Source organism: Ornithorhynchus anatinus, chromosome 12, assembly GCF_004115215.2.
Source record: "Ornithorhynchus anatinus isolate Pmale09 chromosome 12, mOrnAna1.pri.v4, whole genome shotgun sequence".
NCBI lineage: Eukaryota > Metazoa > Chordata > Mammalia > Monotremata > Ornithorhynchidae > Ornithorhynchus > Ornithorhynchus anatinus.
The window spans coordinates 36691584-36711134 of NC_041739.1; the positions used below are offsets into that span (position 1 = coordinate 36691584).

The following is a 19551-nucleotide window of genomic DNA, read 5'->3' on the forward strand; positions in this document are numbered from 1 at the left end:
CCGCCCACGGAGGGGTCGGCGAGCTGGAGGGAGGGAAAGGAAAAAAGGGGACTGGTTGGGTTTTATGCTGGATTTGTAAAAAAAAAAAAAAAAATGGGTATTAATGGCGAAAAGTGGGGTCGATTAAAAGCGTGGAGGGCAGGCGCGCCGAGTCCCACGTTGTGGCTGGCTTGGGGCCTGGCCCTCCGGGGGGGGGGGGGGGCGGGGCGAGAGGGAGGAGGGGAGCGCGCGCCTGCGCCGTGGGGGCGTGGTCAGTGGGTGGGTGGTGTGGCGGGGGGGCGCGAGAGAGAGCGGCGCGCGCGTGCGCGTGGTCGGGGGGGGCGGGAGGGAGCGGTGCGCGCTGCGGGGAGGGAGCAGCGTGCGCAGCGGGGGGCGTGGCCAAGGGGGGTGTGTGTGTGGGCAGGAGGGAGCGGCGCGCGCGGCGGGGGGCGTGGCCGGGGGCGGGAGGGAGCGGCGCGTGCGCAGCGGGGGGCGTGGCCAAGGGGGGGTGTGTGGGCAGGAGGGAGCGGCGCGCGCGGCGGGGGGCGTGGCCGGGGGGCGGGAGGGAGCGGCGCGTGCGCAGCGGGGGGCGTGGCCAAGGGGGGGTGTGTTGGGGGGGAGAGGGAGCGGCGCGCGCTGTGGTGGGTGGAGGGAGCTGCGCGTGCGCGGCGGGGGGCGTGGCCAGGAGGGGGCGCGAGGCAAGGCGCGTGCGCTGTCGGTCGGTCGCCTGTCGCCTATCGCCCGTCGAGCGGGTCGGAGGGCCATGGCGAGCCCGGGACGCGACGGCGACCTCCTCCGACACGCCGCCCCCGCAGGTAGGGAGGGGGACGGGGGCCGCCCCCCCCTCCCCCCACCGCAACGCGCGCGCGCACCCCCCCCCCCCCCCCCACACACACAGACGGGCAGAGCCCCGGCCGCCGCCGTCATCCGGGGACTTCAGCCCAGGTCGCGGCCTGCGCTAAGCACTGCGGTAAGCGGTGGGGGGGGGGGTGAGGCGAGGCCCTGCTCCGCCCCAGCGCTCAGGCCGGGGCTCTGCACCCAGGAAGCGCTCGAGCAGTCCAGCCGAATGCATGAATGACTGTTGCCGAAGCGTCCGTACCCTTGAATGAATGAATGCTGCTGAATTGTCCTCTCCCGAGCGCTTAGTCCAGTGCTCTGCACATAAGAAGCGCTCAGTCAATACCCTTGAATGCATGAAGGAATGAATGTTGCCGACTTGTCCTCTCCCGAGCGCTTAGGCCAGGGCTCTGCGCCCAGGAGGTGCTCACTCGATACCCTTGAATGCATGAATGTGGCTGAATTGTCCCCTCCCGAGCGCTTAGGCCAGTGCTCTGCACATAGGAAGCGCTCACTCAACACCCTTGAATGAATGAATGAGTGAAGGTTGCCGAGTTGTCCTCTCCCGAGCGCTTAGTCCAGTGCTCTGCACCCAGGAAGCGCTCAGTCAGGACCCTTGAATGAATGAAGGAATGGCTGTTGCTGAATTGTGCTCTCCCGAGCGCTTAGGCCAGTGCTCTGCGCCCAGGAAACGCTCGATCGATATGAGTGAACGAATGACTGTTGCCGAATTGTCCTCTCCCGAGCGCTTAGCCCAGTGCTCTGCACATAAGCGCTCAGTCAATACCCTTGAATGAATGAATGTTGCTGAATTGTCCCCTCCCGAGCGCTTAGTCCAGTGCTCTGCACCCAGGAAGCGCTCAATCAGTACCCTTGAATGAATGAATGAAATGAATGAGTGAATGTTGCTGAATTGTCCTCTCCCGAGCGCTTAGTCCAGTGCTCTGCACCCAGGAAGCGCTCAATCAGTACCCTTGAATGAATGAATGAGTGAATGTTGCTGAATTGTCCTCTCCCGAGCGCTTAGTCCAGTGCTCTGCACCCAGGAAGCGCTCAATCAGTACCCTCGAATGAATGAACAAATGAAAGTTGCCGAGTTGTCCTCTCCCGAGCGCTTAGTCCAGTGCTCTGCACATAGGAAGCCCTCAGTCGATACCCTCGAATGAACGAATGAATGAGTGAGTGAATGTTGCCGAATCATCCTCTCCCGAGCGCTTAGTCCAGTGCTCAGCACACAGGAAACGCTCAGTCGGTACGAGTAAATGAATGAATGAGTGAATGAATGACTGTTGCCAAAGTGTCCTCTGCCGAGCGCTTAGGCCAGTGCTGTGCACACAGGAAGCGCCCTTGAATGACTGAACGAGTGGATATTGCTGAATTGTCCTCTCCTAAGCGCTCAGGCCAGTGCTCCGCACACAGGAAGCGCTCGATCAATACCCCAACGGATGAACCCGATTTGCTTGGATCCACCCCGGCGCTTGGTACAGTGACCGGCCCAAAGCCACCGCTTCACAAGTACCCCGGTTACGACGCCGCCGATGATTAGGAAGTACTCGCTTCGGACAGAGTCTCTGCCCCGCGTGGGACTCAGTCACCCCCCCCCCCCGGGTGGTCACTGAGGCCCAGAGAGGGGAAGCGACTCGTCCCGGGTCACCCAGCAGACACGCGGCCGGGGCGGGATTAGAACCCGCCACCCGCCGGCCCCAGCCACCGCGGCACGCGCCTCCCGACGCCCACCGAGGGGTCGGACCGTCGTCGCTCCCCCTTCGAGAGGTCGGGGGGCCGGGACCGCCCTCCCACCCGTCTCCACGCGGGCCGAACGCGGTGGTCCGTGACCTACGATGAGAACCACAGTGAGGACGACGACGCGCACAGCGAGGGCTGGACGCTGGGGTCGAAAGAGGACCATCCGGGCCGACCCGGCCCCCGGCCCGCCTAGGGCGCCCGGTCCGAAGGCGGGGGGGGCGACGGTCAGCCCGTCAGAGGGCGGGGACCGTCTCTATCTGTTACCGGTTTGTCCCTTCCAAGCGCCTCGTACGGTGCTCCGCCCATAGGAAGCGCTCAGTAAATACTCCGGAATGAATTTTGCAGCCGAGGGATTGAGTGCGGTGAAGTCCAAGGTCGCACAGCGGGCAGGTGGAGGAGCTGGGGTTAGAACCCGGGCCTTCTGCCTCCCCGGCCGGTGCTCGGTGCTTGGCACGTAGTAAGCGCTTAACAGACAGCGTATTAGTAATAATAGTATCGGTGGTAAGCGCTTAACAAATGCCATCGTTATCATCATTACCAATACGCTATTTGTTAAAGCGCTTACAAAGCGCCAGGCACCGTACTAAGCGCTGGGGTGGATCCGAGCAAGTCGGGTTGGACACGATTCCCGTCCCCCGTGGGGCTCGCCGTCTCCATCCCCGTTTTACAGAGGAGGGAACTGAGGCCCAGAGGATAATAATAACGATAACGATGGCGTTCGTAAGCGCTTACTAGGCGCGAAGCGCCGTTCTAAGCCCCGGGGAGGATACAGGGTGATCAGGTTGTCCCACTTGGGGCTCACCGTCTCCATCCCCCTTTTACGGAGGAGGGAACTGAGGCACAGAGAAGTGAAGCGACCCGAGGTCCCCCAGCGGGCCAGGGGCGGAGGCGGAATTAGAACCCGTGACCGCATCCCCTCCACTGTAGGACGCACCGCCTCTGGATTGTCCCCCCGCCCTCAAGGAGCTGACGGATTGCTCTCTCGATTCGGTTAATCGGGCAGTCGGTCGTATTCGATGACGACGACGGTACTTGTTAAGCGCTCACTATGTGCCGAGCGCTGTTGTAAGCGCTGGGGTGCGGCGGCTCGGCGCCCCACGGCCCGTCCCGGGGCCGAGAGACGGGGCCTCGAGCCGCCGGGGAGCCCGGCCCCAGGCCGACGGGCCCAAGCCGGCATTCCCCCCGAGCCTCCCGGGGCTGGGAGTCGGAAGGTCGTGGGTTCTGATCCCGGCGCCGCCCCCGGTCTGCCGTGCGGCCGCCGCGCTTCCCTGGGCTCCGGGGACCGCGTCGGCGAAACGGGGATGAAGGCGGCGAGCCCCACGCGGGACGGGGGCCGTCCCCGTCCGCTCGTCCCCACCCCGGCCCTTCGGACCGTGCCCGGCGCGTAGTGAGCGCTCAACAGATACCACGGTCGTCATTACTGTTGGGTGAGGAGAGCTGAACTCGACTAGGGGTGGGGCGGGGTGGAAGGGCAGGGAGGGGCCCTCTTTAAACCCGGAACCCAACTGGCATGTGTTTTTTTTTCCATTCCTCCGACTCTGCGCTTCCCCTTTCGGCTTGGGCCGCCCCGGTTTCAGCCTTTAGCGGCCGTGGCCTTCGGTTAGAAAGATCCCTCGTCGGCCCCGATAAGGGACGGGGGGTAAATGAGTAACCTCGGGCTACCGTTCGATCGGGTCCCCGAGTCCCGGCGTCTCTTTCGTGCCCCCGAGCGGCACGGGCCGGTTGGCGTGCCTTCCGGTAGAGCCGTGGGGCCGGGGCAAATGCGCCGTGACGAGCTGGGTGGGCTCTACCGGGACCTCCCTCCCCGCCTTTAACGACGGTACTACTTAGGGTAGTTACAGGGCTATTTGTGAAGCGCTAACTACGTGCAGGGCACTGTCCTAAGTGCTCGCTCGGTGCACTGGGACAGACCCAAGTTAATCAGGTCGGACGCAGTCCCGGTCCCGCGTGAGGCTCACGTCATCGATCCCCGTTTTACGGATGAGGCGACCGAGGCCCAGAGGAGCGACGCGACTCGCCCGAGGTCACCCGGCAGGCGCGTGCCAGGGGCCGGGATTAGAACCCGGCTCCTCCTGACTCCCGGGCCCACGCTCCGTCCCCTACAGCCCCGCGTCCGTGGCAGGTTACGCCGTGTCTTCTAAAGATGACGGCGGGGTCGGGGTGGGGAGAGGGGCGGGGGTCTGGGAGCGGCCCGAACCCCCCACCCCCGGTGAGGGGCCGCACCTCGGTCGCCCCCCCGCCCCGGGAGTCTCTGTTTCCCCTGCCGGACCGCACCCCAGGCCCACAGACCGTCGGCTCCTTGCGGGCGGGGAACCCGCCTACCGGCACCGCTGTCCTCTCCCGAGTGCTTAGTACAGCGCCCCGCACCCGGCGAGCGCTCCGAAAGGAGCACGGATTGCGCTGGCCGCCGTGGGCCCGCGCCGGGGGGACCTTTCCTACTCCGCGATGCCTCGCACGGACCCGGAAACCGTCGACTCCCAGGCGGTCGATCGTCCCGCTCCCTCGCCTCGCGACGGCCCTGCCCCGACGCCCGGCTCCTCTCCTGCCGACCCGCTCGCTGAACCCCGATCTCGTCCACCTCGCCGCCGACCCCTCGCCCTCCCCCCCCCCCGCCTCGGGCCCGGCCCGCCCTCCCTCTTCGTATCCCACCGACGGTTCCCCTCCCCGCCTTCGGAGCCTTCCGGAAAGCCCATCTCCTCCAAGAGGCCTTCCCTGACTGAGCCTTCCCTTCCTCTTCTCCCGCTCTCTTGTCCGTCACCTGGACTCGCTCCCTTTCTTCACTGAGAAAACCCCGAACTGCGTTAGCGATGTGCTGGACGGAAGCTTCCGTTTAGGCCCTCCTTGCCGATGTGCGGTCTCTGACTGGACCACACAGAACCGACGTAGCGGCAAGGGAGAAGGAACAGAGACGACCGGAAAGAGCACAGGCCTGGAAGTCTGGATTCTAATCCCGCCCCTACCGACCGACTCCTCGTTAACGGATTAATTAACCAAGGGCCGTGAAAGTTCCCTTGGGGTTGCCTTATCTACCCGCCACCCGGAGCCTCGGGGTATCGAGAAGTGAATGATGCGGGTTTGGTAACAGAGACGGATCCTGCGGAACGGGTCCTGCGATACGGTAATCGGTTGTATTTATTGGGTGCTTATGGTGTAGAGAGTACTGTACTGAGCACTTGGGAGAGTACACTGTAAGAATTGGTAGACAGGTTCTCTGCCCACAGTCAGCTTACAATGTAGAGGGGGAGAAAGACATCAAGACAAGTAAATTACGGCTAGGCACCTAAGTGCTGTGGGGCTGAGGGAGAGGTATGTAGCGGTTGCGGATCCAACGCGAGGGCGACATATCTACTGTTCAGTTATAAAAGGGAGCTCAGTGATCGGTCTCCTTAGTCATACCTGCTTAGACGGGATCCCGCCTTCAAAAATTACAGGGAGAGTCCTCTCATCGTTTCCTCTCGTGTCTGTCCGTGTGTGTGTGTCTCTGCTTTAGAATTCTCAGGATCTTTCAGGCTCTTGGTGCGCATAGGTATCGGTACGTGCGCACCTATCTCGCTGCCCGTTCCCTCATCTGTAAAATGGGGATTAACCGTGAGCCTCACGTGGGACAACCTGATTCCCCTGTGTCCACCCCAGCGCTTAGAACGGGGCTGTGCACATAGTAAGCGCTTACATACCAACATTATCATTCCCCCTCGCGATCCCCCGGCACGTAGGTACAGAGCTTTATTTGATTTATATTAACGTCCGTCTCCCACTCCAGACTCTGAGCTCATCGCGAGCGGGGAATGGGTCTGTTATAATGTATAACACTTAGTACAGTGCGCCGCGCACACTCAGCACTCAATAAATACGCCCGACTGCCTGACCGTATAGCTCTCCTCATCCAACCCTGCCGTGGGGAAGGGGAGAGGGAGGGAGCCGAGCAGCCCCGAAGGCGCCGTGGACTCGACTGCCGTGGGCGCCTCTTAAGGTCACCTCTGCCCACTGCAACAACGGGGTCTTTTAAGTGCTCAGTACGTGCCAAGCACCCGTACTAAGCGCCGGGGTAGTTAGAGGATAATCGGCTTGGACGCGGTGCCCGTCCGACGCCGTCCGGTCTGGAAGGCTGTAGGCCGTAGTACAGCCAAACCAACACCCAAACTGAAAAGCGGCAGCGACCGTGAGGAAGGAGCTCAGGGCGCAGTTGAGAAGCCGAGTAACCAAAATAGAAACCTCAAATCGGGAAGTCAAGTCACGGTGACAAACTACTTACTCCCTCGACGGCGTCGAAGGGACGAGGATTTCGACGGCCGAGACCTCCTCCCCGTTCTTCTGTTGCGGATAGGCACGATCTACCGGGTTCTCTGTCCGGAACAGAGTCTTCATCTGGAACCTCTTAAGCCCCAGCCTCGACGTGAGACTTTAGAGCCCATAAAAAACAAAAAAAAAAATACCATATTCCTGGTTAGCATTTTCCTCCATTTAAGAACAGATCCTCTCGGCTCTAAGCTCGTGATAGGCAGGGGACGCGTCAGCTAATTCTGTGCACTCTCCCAAGCGCTAAGTACCGTGCTCAGCAAGCGCTCAATAAATACCGTCGATTACAAACCGCATTGCGCCAGCAAACGAGCATCCTGTGGCTTTGTGTTTTTTTCTGTTTATGCCAACGCGTAAGCGGAGAAAAGTGATTTTTTACCTTGAAGTTCTGAGTCTCGCAACTTTTCTTTTTAAGCAGGTGGTGCACCAAACGTGACGGAAGTCGATGGCTTTTACGATCGGTGAGAAGTTCATTGATTTTCTAATAAAGGTCTGCCCCTTCGTGGGGCTGAAAGCGAAAGGGTTTAGATCACGAAAGGAGAAGGGGGCCGCAGCGTAGCTGAGGAAGAACCTCGTTGTCCTGTGAGCTTAGCGGGAAGACTGTGCTTCAAGCTCTGTATCACGCTCAAAAGCGTGGATCCAATTTCTTTGTCTTTTACCCTTAAAGTGAAAGCCCATAAACACTCCGAAGATGTGAGGATTATCAGGGTTCACCGCCGTTGAATTCTAGCCGTATGGATTTCAGGATTTTTAGGTGCAAACAAGCTTCTTGCACCATGTTGAAAAGTTTGTATTTCCAAAGTGATCGGTTGCCAGTCCTTGGTATTTGAGAAGCAGCGCGGCTCAGTGGAAAGAGCCCGGGCTTGGGAGTCGGAGGTCATGGGTTCGAATTCCGGCTCTGCCTCTTGTCAGCTGGGTGACTGTGGGCAAGTCACTTCTCTGGGCCTCAGTTCCCTCATCTGTAAAATGGGGATTAAGACTGGGAGCCTCACGTGGGACAACCTGATTACCCTGTATCTCCCCCAGCGCTTAGAACAGTGCCCTGCACATAGTAAGCGCTTCACAAATACCAAAATTATTATTATTATTATTATTGTTATTTAGTGCATGTCGATCAATGGTGTTTATTACCAATCACTTGGGAGAGAAAATTCCACAGAGACGGTGGTCGCATTCCCTGCCCACAGTGAATTTACCGTCTAAAGCGCGTAGGGAAAAAGAGGAAGTAAATGTATAAAAATAATTGACATAGTTTTACAACTGAGAAGATAAGAATGGGGAACTTCAGCATAAGTAGTAGAAATAAACCAGGAAAAGATTTCTTTTTTTAAAACTTGTCAAAAAATGAACCAAAAAAAGAGAACTAGTCGGGGATAAGTAAGTGGCTTTTCAGTCTAATCGTTAGTATATGAAAATGTCTCAAGTAATTTGGAAATTTCTTTTACTAGATCTAGATACTTTTATTCACCATTTATCATGCTAACATAATAGAAAAGATTCATTCATTGTCGTATTTATCTAGCGCTTACTGTGTGCAAAGCGCTGTACTACGCGCTGGGGAGAGTACAGTACAACAGCAAATAGACGGCAAAATATGGGGCATTTTTTTTTAAACCTCTCTTTTGGGATTATTAAAGGGAAATTAATCTATACCCCGCTTGTCCCTGGGCACAGTGGAGTATAGAATATTAATTTTCCCTTTAATGATGTGGATTTTCACCTTCTTTGTAAAGGGGCAACATGCATTTTGCTGTGGCTGTGGAATCAATAGTATTAATTGAGCCCCTACTGCATGCAGAGGACTAAACTAAGCACTTGGGAGATTCCAGTAGTTAGATAATGATACCCGCCCTCAAGGATTTTACACTCTAGCAGGGGAAACAGAGACTAAAGTCCATCTCTGGGCCTCAGTTACCTCATCTGTAAACTGGGGATTAAGACCCTCAGCCCCATGCGGGACGCGGATTGTGTCCAATCGGATTAAGTCGTATCTACCCTCGCGCTCAGTTCAGTGCCTGGCACGTAGAAAGCGCTTAATACCAATAAGGGAAAAAAAAGGAGATGAGGGAGGAATCGAAGATAATGCCAAAGTCGCCGACATCAGGGAACGGGTCGATGGTGGCGCGGGTTTGGGAGGGAAGACGAATTCAAGAAGAAAAAGGAATTTTAGGGTGAACCGACGAACCGTGAGATCTGTAGTTAAACCGGAACTCCTTAAAATTCAAGGCTTCAAGGACTAAACTTCAGCGGCTTAACCACGATGACTTATGCAGCAGGCTAGCCGCAGTAAAAGGAGTTTGCTGTTTAAGCTGCAGTTGTCAACCGGCTGCAACTCCACCTTTATCGGTGTTGAGTTTCCAGACGAAACTCCAAGGGAGATGGGGGTATCCGCTGCCTTAAGCATGTCACCCAAGGGGTCTTGTCTCACATTTTAACGATGGACACACAGGGGCAGGGTTCTGTTTTTTCGTATTATCCTTTCCCAAGCGCGTAGTCCGGTGCGCTGCATCCAGTAAGCCCTCGATAAATACCGTCGATGATGACGAGGACAGTGAGGTGAGCATCCTGGCCTTCGACCCGAGTCCCGGTCAGGAGGTTAACTGGCCGTGCTGAGGCTAACCTAGCTTCTAAGGCCATGCCAGCCTGCATAGAACGGGCATCCGGGATCTAATCTTTCTTGGAACCGCCCCATCTCAATCAGTGAATCCTATTTATTGAGTGCTTTCGGCGTGCAGAACACTGTACTAAACGCTTGTTGGGGGGGGGGGGTACAGCAGAACAGATCTGGTAGACGTGTTTCCTGCCCATAACGAGCTCTGGGTCTAGCGGGTCTCCTTGGTTAATTCAGTTGGAAAAAAAAATGGTTCTCCCGTCAGCCTCCACAGTGAAACGTTTGATCCAGCGGCTAAATACAAGATGGAGTATAAGCGGAGAGGGGTTGCTCTGATCTTCAATCACGAGCGGTTCTACTGGCAGTTGAAGCTGCCAGACCGACACGGCACTAGGGCAGACCGCGAAAACCTAATTCGCAGGTGAGTCGAGCGGGTTCTTCTCTACGGCTCATCCGTAACGTAGAAAATTCTATCCCGGGGCCTTATCCAGTCTTGCCAATAAAAAGGGCTAGAATAACCGAGCAAGATAAAACTTTCTAGGTTAGTTTGATCCTCGGGAAAGATCTCCGATAAAAGATCGACACCGAGAAACAAGGAAAAGAGACCGCTAGCCTGGAGGCTTCGTCTTTCGTTCTACTTTTAGTGAAATCACCATCTTTAAGTAGCGAAGGGGCTCTCCCGACACACCCTCAGCTCAAAAAACTCCATCCCCCGTCGCCCCCACCCCACCCCTCAACCAGGAGGTAACCACTGCCCCTGGACTCGCACCTGTGTGAACCTGACAAGCGTCACAATCCAGCGGGAACGAGCACGGGCCCGGGCGTCAGAAGGACCCGCGTTCTAATCCCGGCTCCGCCACTTGTCTCTGCCTGTTACCTCACCTGGAGAATGGGGATTAAGACTGCGAGCCCTGAGAGAGACGTGGACGGCGTCCAATGTGATTAGCTTAGTACGGTACCTGGCACATAGTAAGTTCTTAACAGATACCAAAAAAAAAAAAGTGGCCGATCAACTTCTCGCTCTCCTGCCTTCCCACCAAATTTCAACACCCTGTAGCTAGTCACTCGTGTACACACACCACCGAGTCTGACTTTTTTTTGTTTCCTCCAGGTGGGCACCTTTTCTTCACAAAGCAGCATCTGTGCTCTCTCCTATTTCTTTGCCCTGAAATCCTGCTGTCCTGTGTCACTCCAGAAAAATGGCACCCCACCCATTCTGGGGTGGATTTAACTGAAGTTTGGCTTCTATGGAAAGTCCTCGTAATCCAGAACGAGCTCAGGCAGGCCCAACTCATTCCAGATGAACAAAATCTACCTGTAGCACCTTATGCATCTTTCTTAAACAGCCAATTGTGCCTTTAATGTTCTCTATCTTCTCTTAGTCCGCCTTAATATTCTCGAGGCTACCTTGGGCAGAGCAGTGTATCCAGTGCAAGGGAACATCGAAAAAAGGACCCAGGCAGCCACGACAGTGCTGTGATCAGTGTTGGTGGTGATGTTTACCTTTCCTTCCTTCCTTCCTCTCTTTCTGTCTGTCTGTCTGTCTCTCCCCCTTTAGCTACGTTACTTCCCTTCGGTGTCTTCATTTAATCCCAAGGGGGCGAGGTAAAAAGAATTCCACCATCACCGAGAAGAACGGTAGCTGATCTTTGGTTTCGTGTATCACCAGGCTTTCGGCTCTCGGATTTGAAGTGAAGTGTTTTGATGATCTTAAAGCTGAAGAAGTAATGCTGAAAATTCATCAGGGTATGGTATCTTTTCCCCTGGGTGGGTCTTCGTTCTGTTCTCCGCACAGTATACCTAGAGAACTGCGGGTTTCACTCTCGGGATTATCTTCCGTATTCTCGAGCCCCATTATTAAATTGCCACATAACTATCTCTTCTTCATGCTGAACTGCCCCTCTACCCGAGAAACAGCATGAACTAGTGGAAAGGGCACAGGCCTGGGAATTAGGGGATCTGGGTTTTTATTCCTGCTCCACCACCTGCCTGCTGTGTGACCTCGGGCAGGCCACCTAACTGCTCCGGGCCTCTTTCCACATGTGTAAAATGGGGATTAAATACTGGTTCTCTCTCGCAATTTAGACCGTGAGCCCCTTGTGGGACAGAGGCTGCGTCTAATCTTGCATCTTGTACCTACCACGGTACTTAGGGTGCTTGGCAAATACCATATCATTATTATTAGTATTGTTTCTCCCCTTTGCTCTAAGGAAGTACCAGTCTACTGCCAAAATGATGATAAACTCCGTGGAGGTACCTCTCTAATTTCACTGTCGAAAGTGAGAAGCAGCACGGCCTAGTGGAAAGAGCCCGGGCCTGGCAGTCAGAAGGAACTGGGTTCTAGTCCCGGCGCTCCGCCACTTGTCAGGGTGTAACTTTAGGCTTCAGGGTGTAACTTCACTTCCGTGGGCCTCGGTTCCCTCAACTGTCAAATGGGGATTAAGACAGTGAGCCCCACGTGGGACACGGACTGGGTCCTGGACCTGATTAGCTTGTATCTACCCCAGTGCTCAGTACAGTGCCTGGCACATACCAAGTGCTTAACAAACACCGTAGAAAAGGGCACACATGATGGACATCCTTTTGGACATCCTGTTTATAAAAAGGTTGACTGCGTGTTTTAAAATGCCCCCTGGGTGGGGAACCGTTCCCCGAATTCTCACCTGGACGCGCTGCGGTCTCTCCCGGCAGCATCCAGCTCTAACCACGCCGATGCCGACTGCTTCTTGTGCGTATTCCTGAGTCACGGCCAAGGAAACCACGTCTACGCCTACAACGGCAAAATCGACATTCCAGAGATGACGAGCATGTTCAAAGGAGACCAGTGCCGGAGCTTGGTAGGAAAGCCCAAGATATTTATCTTTCAGGTAAGACCCGTCGGTTTGGGAATTTGGTAAGGCTCTCGGCCCCGTCTGGGTGTCTGCGTACAGCTCCGAGTGGGAAAGGACACCGGTTACGTTTAACACTGGAAAACCTTAGTCGAGCCACAAGATAATTTAAATGGTCGTTAATCAGCCCCACTCCGAGTGGTGTCTCTATTACAGTTGGTCGTTTTTATTGAGCACTTACCGTGTGTGGAGCACTGTATTAAGTGCCAGGGAGAGGACAGTATAGCATGAAACAGACCCGTTTCCTGCCCACAGTGAGCTTACAGTTTTACAGGGGAGCCTTGGGGAGTCATTCATTCATTCATTCAATAGTATTTATTGAGCTCTTACTATGTGCAGAGCGCTGTACTAAGCGCTTGGAATGGACAAATGGGCAACAGATGGAGACGGTCCCTGCCCTTTGACGCGCTTACAGTCTAATCGGGGGAGACGGACAGATAAGAACAATAGCAGTATAATTGTGGATTTTCTGCGGGTGCCAGTAATTCTAAGCCCTGCTCAAGATAGCGCCCAGAAAAGGATTGCCGATCTGCAGTGGATAACGTTTCAGGGCTCCAACTTGGCATGTTCCGACTAAGCCCTGTTTTGTGTGGACTCATTCTTTGGTTTGATGTTTACAACGAGACTGCGTGTGTATGTGTGAGTGATTGGCAGAGAATCTCCTGCAAGTTTAAACACTCTGTCCACAAACACGCAGTAGTCTGCCTCTTCTGGTTCCTTAAACCACAGTCTGTCGTAGCTATTTGTGTAAGAGCTGTGGAGTTTTCCATTACTTCCAGCACTAAGCTTCTGCCGCTTCAGAAGCGTTGTAAATTGCTCCCCTGAAAGCATCATCGGGATGATGGCATTTATTAAGTGCCGACTACGTGCCAGGCACTGAGCTGGCTACAAGATAATGGAGTTCACAGTCTGAGAGGGAGAGAAGGGATCTCATCCCTGACAGATGAGGAAACCGAGGCACAGAGAGGTTAAGTGATGTGCCCAAGGTCGGGTAGTAGGTAAGTGGCAGAGCCAGGGCGAATCCTGTGCTTTTTTCCCCAGCACGGCACCTTGCCGCCGCCTCCAGCACGTCTCGGCGTTAGGACGATTCCCAACCTCTTTAGGGCCGGAGCCTAGGCTTACCTTGTGGAGAGCTCCCTGTCCTCTGAGAAACTGTATTTTTGGTGAAAAGATAAAGGGAGACGGGCAGGTGTCTGCCTCAGAGCGGACCCTCTGGTCCTCTGCTCGGTTAAATCCCGGCCCTTAAATCCCGGAGTATCAGACAGCCAATCCTCAAGTGACCAATGCCAGACTTTGTGGAAACGTTTTGCAAGAGATGGAAAGGCCCCGATCGACGAAGGGACTTCCTTTCTTCCCCTCCTGTTGCGGGTCAGGCCTGTCGGGGAGAACAGCACGACGTGGGAGTGGTACCCCTGGACGTCGTAGACAGTAAGATAAGCGAGCAGGACGTAAACGAAACCGAAGTGGACGCTGCCTCAGTCTACACGTTGCCGGCCGGAGCCGACTTCCTCATGTGTTATTCGGTCGCAGAAGGTTTGCTCCGAGCGTGTCCGGGCCAGGGCGGGAGGGGTCGCCGGGTCGCCTCGTCTCCGCGGATTCGTCCGCACCAGCTGCTCTGTCTCTTACGGAGGTTGGTTCCGTCGGTCGGTCGTATGTATCGAGTGGACTCTGCTAAGCCCTTGGGAAAGTACAGTGCAACACTAAACAGACACATCGCCTACCCTCAGCGAGCTTACGGTCTAGAGGGGGAGACCGACATTAATCTACATAAATTACAGATCAGTACCTAAGTGCTGTGGGGCTGGGATGGGGGCGATGAGGAAAGGGAGCCAGTCAAGGTGACGCAGAAGGGAGTGGGAGAAGAGGAAAGAGGGGCCTTAGTCAGGGAAGGCCTCTTGGAGGAGATGGGCCTTCCACGAGGCTTTGAGGACGGAGAGCGATCGTCTGTCAGATAATACGAAGAGGGAGGGCGTTCCGGGCCGGAGGCGGGACGTGAGCGAGAGGTCGGCGGCGAGATAGACGAGATGGCGATACAGTGAGAAGGTTGGCATTAGGTTGGCACATCTGTTACCGATTGGTACATTCCAAGCGCTTAGTAGAGTGCTCTGCACATAGTAAGCGCTCAATAAATACCCTTGAATGAATGAATGGATTAGAGGAGCAAAGGGTGCAGGCTGGGTTGCGGTCGGAGAGGAGCGAGGTGAGGTAGGAGGGCTTCTAAGCCAGTGGTGAGGAGTTTCTGTTTGATGCGGAGGCGGGCGGACAAACCCCTGGAGTTCCTTGAGGAGTGGGGGGAACGTGTCCTCGACGTTCTCGTAGAAAAACGACCCGGGCAGCAGAGAGAAGTATGGACTTCCCTTAAGCTGGCCTCCCGACACGTTTTTGGCCGGCGTGGCCGGGGGCACGTAGAGGCGAACAGTGGAACTCTCGAAAGGTCAGTCAGGACCAACCGCCCTACAGAGGTGGAGGGTCTCAGAGGCGAGGGGCTCCTACAGGGTCAGCGGCCGTCCCGGGTTTCCTCTCTTCTAGATCATTCTTGTCCCGGTTCTTAACTCTCGGTGCTTCTGCTGTCTTTCCCTTCCGCGTCGTCGCCGTCCGTGCCTTGAGCGGTCCTTGTTCCGGAAGAGTGGGGTGAGCTTCTCCCTCCGAATTAAAACCCCGTTTCCTACTAAGGAAGAATAAGTCATCTTGCCCGGGCTACTTTTCCGGAGTTAAGGAGGAATGTTCAAGTGTCAACCCTCTGTGCCGGCGTCGCGAGGGATGTGACAAGTGGCAGGCTTTCCTCCGGGAGCTCTCGAAAACTCGGTCATCTGTAATTAGCGCAGTGCCTGCTCAGGCTGGATTCTAAAAGACGACGGAGATCTTGGGTTTTAAAGATTGCCCACTTGAGGTTACGTTTCTTCTTCTCTCTGGATTTCCCTTTAGGTTACTATTCTCACCGTGAAACCGTCAACGGCTCCTGGTACATCCAAGACCTGTGTGAGATGCTGGGGAGGTACGGCTCCTCTTTGGAGTTCACAGAACTCCTCACCTTGGTGAACAGGAAGGTGTCTTACCGCAGGGTGGATTTCTGCAAAGACCCGAGCTTAATTGGAAAGAAGCAGGTTCCTTGCTTCGCCTCAATGCTAACTAAAAAGTTGCATTTCCTTCCTAAAGCTCAATAGAGGGTGAGGGAAGAGGATGTTTTCAACGTGGAGACTCTGGAAAAGGTTCTACATCTCCTCGTGGAATTTCCGTCCTTAGTTTAGAGCTCATCTCGTGCTCCTGTGGTGGTGCTTTTTTAATCAAGTAGGATAGTTTCGAACCCCCAGACGGTTAAGGGAGTAGGGAGAGAAATGATCAGTGGTATTTAGGGAGCGCTTACTGTGCGCAGGGCACGGTACAACAGAGTACACACGCTGTCTCTCCGGGGAGGAGAGATGAGCCGGGGCTGTTTTGCATGCACAGAGAGGGCAGTGACTTGCCGCGTGGGGTGGACCAGACCGTTTGGGGCCGGGTGGCCTCCTCGAGGTTGCTGGGACTCAGTCCCCTCCCCTCCTACCTCTTAACCCCAGCCGGCTAAACAGCGGTGCCATCAGCCACTTGTCAGCTGTGTGACTGTGGGCAAGTCACTTCACTTCTCTGTGCCTCAGTTCCCTCCTCTGTAAAATGGGGATTAACCGTGAGCCTCACGTGGGACAAGCCGATGACCCTGTGTCTACCCCCGCGCTTAGAACAGTGCTCTGCACATAGAAAGCGCTTCCCAAATACCAACATTATTATTATTATCAGCGAGTGCTTCAAACAGAACGCGACGGCAGACTCTCCCTTTCGCAGCTCAGGTCTCACCGTACAACCAACGGGATCCCTTTAGAAACGCACTCTCCATTCGGTCGTATCCGTTGAGCTCTTACTGTGTGCAGAGCACTGTACTAAGCGCTTGGAGAGTACCACAGAACCGTCAACGGACACATTCCCTGCCCACCAATATACGAATGACTGTGTCCAGTCCCCCGAAAGTCATCCCACAGGCGTTTTGTCATTATCGATTTTGCACCCAGTGAGTCACCCAGACGACCACAACGATTGAGCTGTCTGAACCTGAGCTTAGAACACACACCTTTCCACAGTGGCCGATTTTCTCCTTAATGTGTTTTCTTAAAATTTTTACTTAGATACAAGAAAGGGTTTCCTTGCACCAGTACGTTAAGAGAGACCGCTTTCATGTTTCGCGCGAGCTACAAAGCGAATCACCGTCTCGCTCTAGCTGCTTGCTGTAAGGAATCACATGCTTTGCTCCTGCTTTAAACCTTCGTCTGTTCATCCACAGAGTAAAATCGCTCCTAGGATGAAGCTTTCACCTGCCAAAGGCTCAGGGCTCCTCTTACGTGTCACTTAAAGGCTCTCACACCGTGATTAGGCAAAAAGTTTCATTCCCGGCCTGCTCACGTCTGTGCAGAGAGGCAGGAGACGAGCTTCCCGAATCACTTACCAGGGGCTGAAATGGTCAATCAGTCAGTCGTACTTGAGTGCGTACTGTGTGCGGAGCACTGTACTAAGCACTTGGGAAGAGTACAGATATACCAGTATAAGGGACTCCTTCCCTGCCCACGGGGAGTTTACAGCCTAGACGGGGAGGCAGACAATTAATAAAAATAATTCACGCTGCATACGTACCCAAATAATCTCTGCTTCGATCATCTCCCCGTTTGCCACATCATACCCGGATATTAAGATGAAAGAATGGAAAAGCAATGATGATCTCTGCTTCGATCATCTCCGTTTGCCACATCATACCCGGATATTAAGATGAAAGAACGCAAAAGCAACGCTTGAGAAACCAAAAGTGATACGACTAGATTCCGTGGCTACCTCAGGCAGGTCAAGGAGTCCTAACTCAGTGTCCCACTTGGAAAAATTGCCGCTTTTACTGTGATGGATTTAAATGGTTTAATACTGTGCGCTAAATTCTGTTGAGTAACTGAATATTGGTTTTTAGTACACGCGTGTGACCCAGTGTCCTTTTGGAGCTGTGCCGGCAAAGATTGTTTACATTTTTTTACTCCGTGATTCAGTCACCCACATTTCTAATAAAAATCGATCGTGCGATGGAATGTGTCGAGTCCTCTCCTTCTCGTGCTCGCTGGCCCCGGACTCTAAACCGGGACTCCCTTGTTCCGATCCCGGCTGCACCACTCACCTGCTGTGTGGCTTCGGGCACGTCGCTGCACATCTCTGGGCCTCAGTTTCTTCTTCTGTTCAGTGGAGATTCAGTACTTGTTCCTCCTCCTGCCTAGACAGCGAGCCCCCTGTCGGGTAGGGACCGTGTCCAATGCGGTTATTTGTATCTTCCCCAGCAGTGCTCGACACTGAGTAAGTGCTTAAAATACCACAGTTGTTATTATTATCAGAAAACGCTCACCCCACTTATCTTCTCCTCGCCTCTGCCCCAGCCGGAACTCGGCCTGCCACGCTCCCAGCGAAACAGTCGACAGGGCCTGTCGGTTTCGGGTAGCGAAGTTGAAAGATACGGAGAAAGGAATTCCCGTCACGTCGCAACGTGCCACTTTTTACCCGACCACGGTGCTTAAATACCATAGTGGATTAGAAACCACGACTCAGCTTGTGAAATTTTGAGTTCTTAAGTGGCATTCTGGTGTGTTTGAGCGAACGTGAGTCTCCAGTAGTCCGGCGGGGTCGAGAATTCCAGTGGTGCGGGCTACCTGAAAGCTGGCTTTTAATTCTCACCCTCTTCCATCACCGACTCAGACCAAAGGAGAGAAACTGAACTTCGGTGCTCAGGGGAAAGATGCCGAACTACTGCCGTCAGTCAAGTCGGAAGCAATGAGTCTCTCCTAAGATTAATACGGAAGACCTGTTTCTGTTAAAAAAATAACCCGTGACTAAAAGTAGTTTTCATTTTTATTGTAATAACGCAAATCTAAACTGAAAGTCAAAAAAATATCCAGTTCGCAGTCTGTAAACCACATTTAAACCGACAGGAGGAGAAAAGTGATGGGACGTTTTAAAAAGATGGGACATTTTAAAAAGCGGAGGTGGGCGGGGGGGGGGGGGGGGGAGGAGGAGGAGGGAGGAGACCTTAATTCTTCTCGGTGATCTCCTGGACAGGCAGCCCCAGGTGCAGGGTGGGGCGCAGGCGTCTCAGGGACTCTTCAGCCTGTCGACATGAGAAGGAACGAGAGGGAGAGGTGAGGTGAGAGGCCGTGGCAGTGAGAAAGCTGACCCGCTCGCTGCCTCTGTGTAGCCGGGTGGAATTTCCCCAACTGGAGAGCCCGAGCCTGGGAGGCAGAGGGACCTGGGTTCTACTCCCGGCTCCGCCCCTCCTCTGCTGCGTGACCTCGGACATAGTCGCTTCCCTGGGCCTCGGTCCCCTCATCTGTAAAATGGGGACCGAGACCGTGAGCCCCACGGGGGACGGGGACCGTGTCCCGCCCGATTTGCCCGTATCCACTCCGGTCCTTAGTATAGCACCTGGCACATAGTAAGCGCTTAACAAATGCCACGGTTGTTGTTATTTTCACTATTACCGCCGATGGAGAGGGAAGCCCGGATCACCCGGGGCGGTCCCCCCCCCCCCACCGTGGCGGAGTAGCGGTGCCCCTCCTCAGCTTCGAAGGCCGCGCCACCGGCGCCACGGAGAATCCCCCGGTGGCTCCGTCCGTGAGGATGCAGGCGGGCACCTATTCTGACCCCTCGCCGTTCAGGGGCGCAGCTCTGTTAGGCCCCAATCAATAGGGAAGGGTACATCCCGTGAGATATAAAATAGGGATTCTTAATAATAACAATAATAATGGTATTTGTTAAGCGCTTACTATGTGCTGGGCTGGGCACCGCACTAAGCGCTGGGGTGAACGCCAGCAAACTGGGTTGGACGCAGTCCCCGTCCCACGTGGGGCTCAGTCTCAATCCCCATTTTACAGATGAGGGAACTGAGGCCCAGAGAAGTGAGGCGACTCGCCCCAGGTCACGCGGCAGACCACGGCGGAGCCGCGATTAGACCCCACGACCTTCTGACTCCCAGGTCCAGTAAGCCATGGTCACCGCGAGCCCCACGTGGGACGTGGTCTGTGTTCAATCTGATTAGCTTCTATCTACCCCGGCGCTTACTACAGCGCCTGACGCATAGTAAGCGCTTAAATACCATGAAAAAGACAACAACAAAAACCATGAGCTTGGGTTATTCACAGTTTTTGG

General features: G+C 54.9%; 2 protein-coding genes across 3 annotated transcripts in view; one reads left to right on the plus strand and one right to left on the minus strand.

The window, feature by feature from the left end:
- The first annotated feature begins 666 nt into the window (after positions 1–666).
- On the plus strand, positions 667–16005 carry CASP6 (caspase 6). 2 transcript variants are annotated; one of them, XM_029077045.2, is made up of 7 exons: positions 667–794; positions 7274–7319; positions 9735–9890; positions 11139–11215; positions 12161–12336; positions 13731–13890; positions 15283–16005. In XM_029077045.2, exons 1-7 carry the CDS (start codon positions 743–745, stop codon positions 15519–15521), a joined length of 906 nt encoding a protein of 301 aa, XP_028932878.1. In that variant the 5' UTR covers positions 667–742; the 3' UTR covers positions 15522–16005. The 2 variants fall into 2 exon arrangements, with proteins under 2 accessions (XP_028932878.1, XP_028932879.1); XM_029077046.2 differs by having other exon boundaries at positions 668–794; positions 7277–7319.
- A 2403-nt stretch (positions 16006–18408) lies between these two features.
- MCUB (mitochondrial calcium uniporter dominant negative subunit beta) overlaps positions 18409–19551 on the minus strand; it is a 61650-nt gene continuing 60507 nt past the window's right edge. The window contains exon 8 of the mRNA XM_029077036.1: positions 18409–18514. Coding sequence (XP_028932869.1) covers positions 18437–18514 — 78 coding nt within the window. The 3' untranslated portion in view covers positions 18409–18436. The remainder of the gene's footprint in view (positions 18515–19551) is intronic.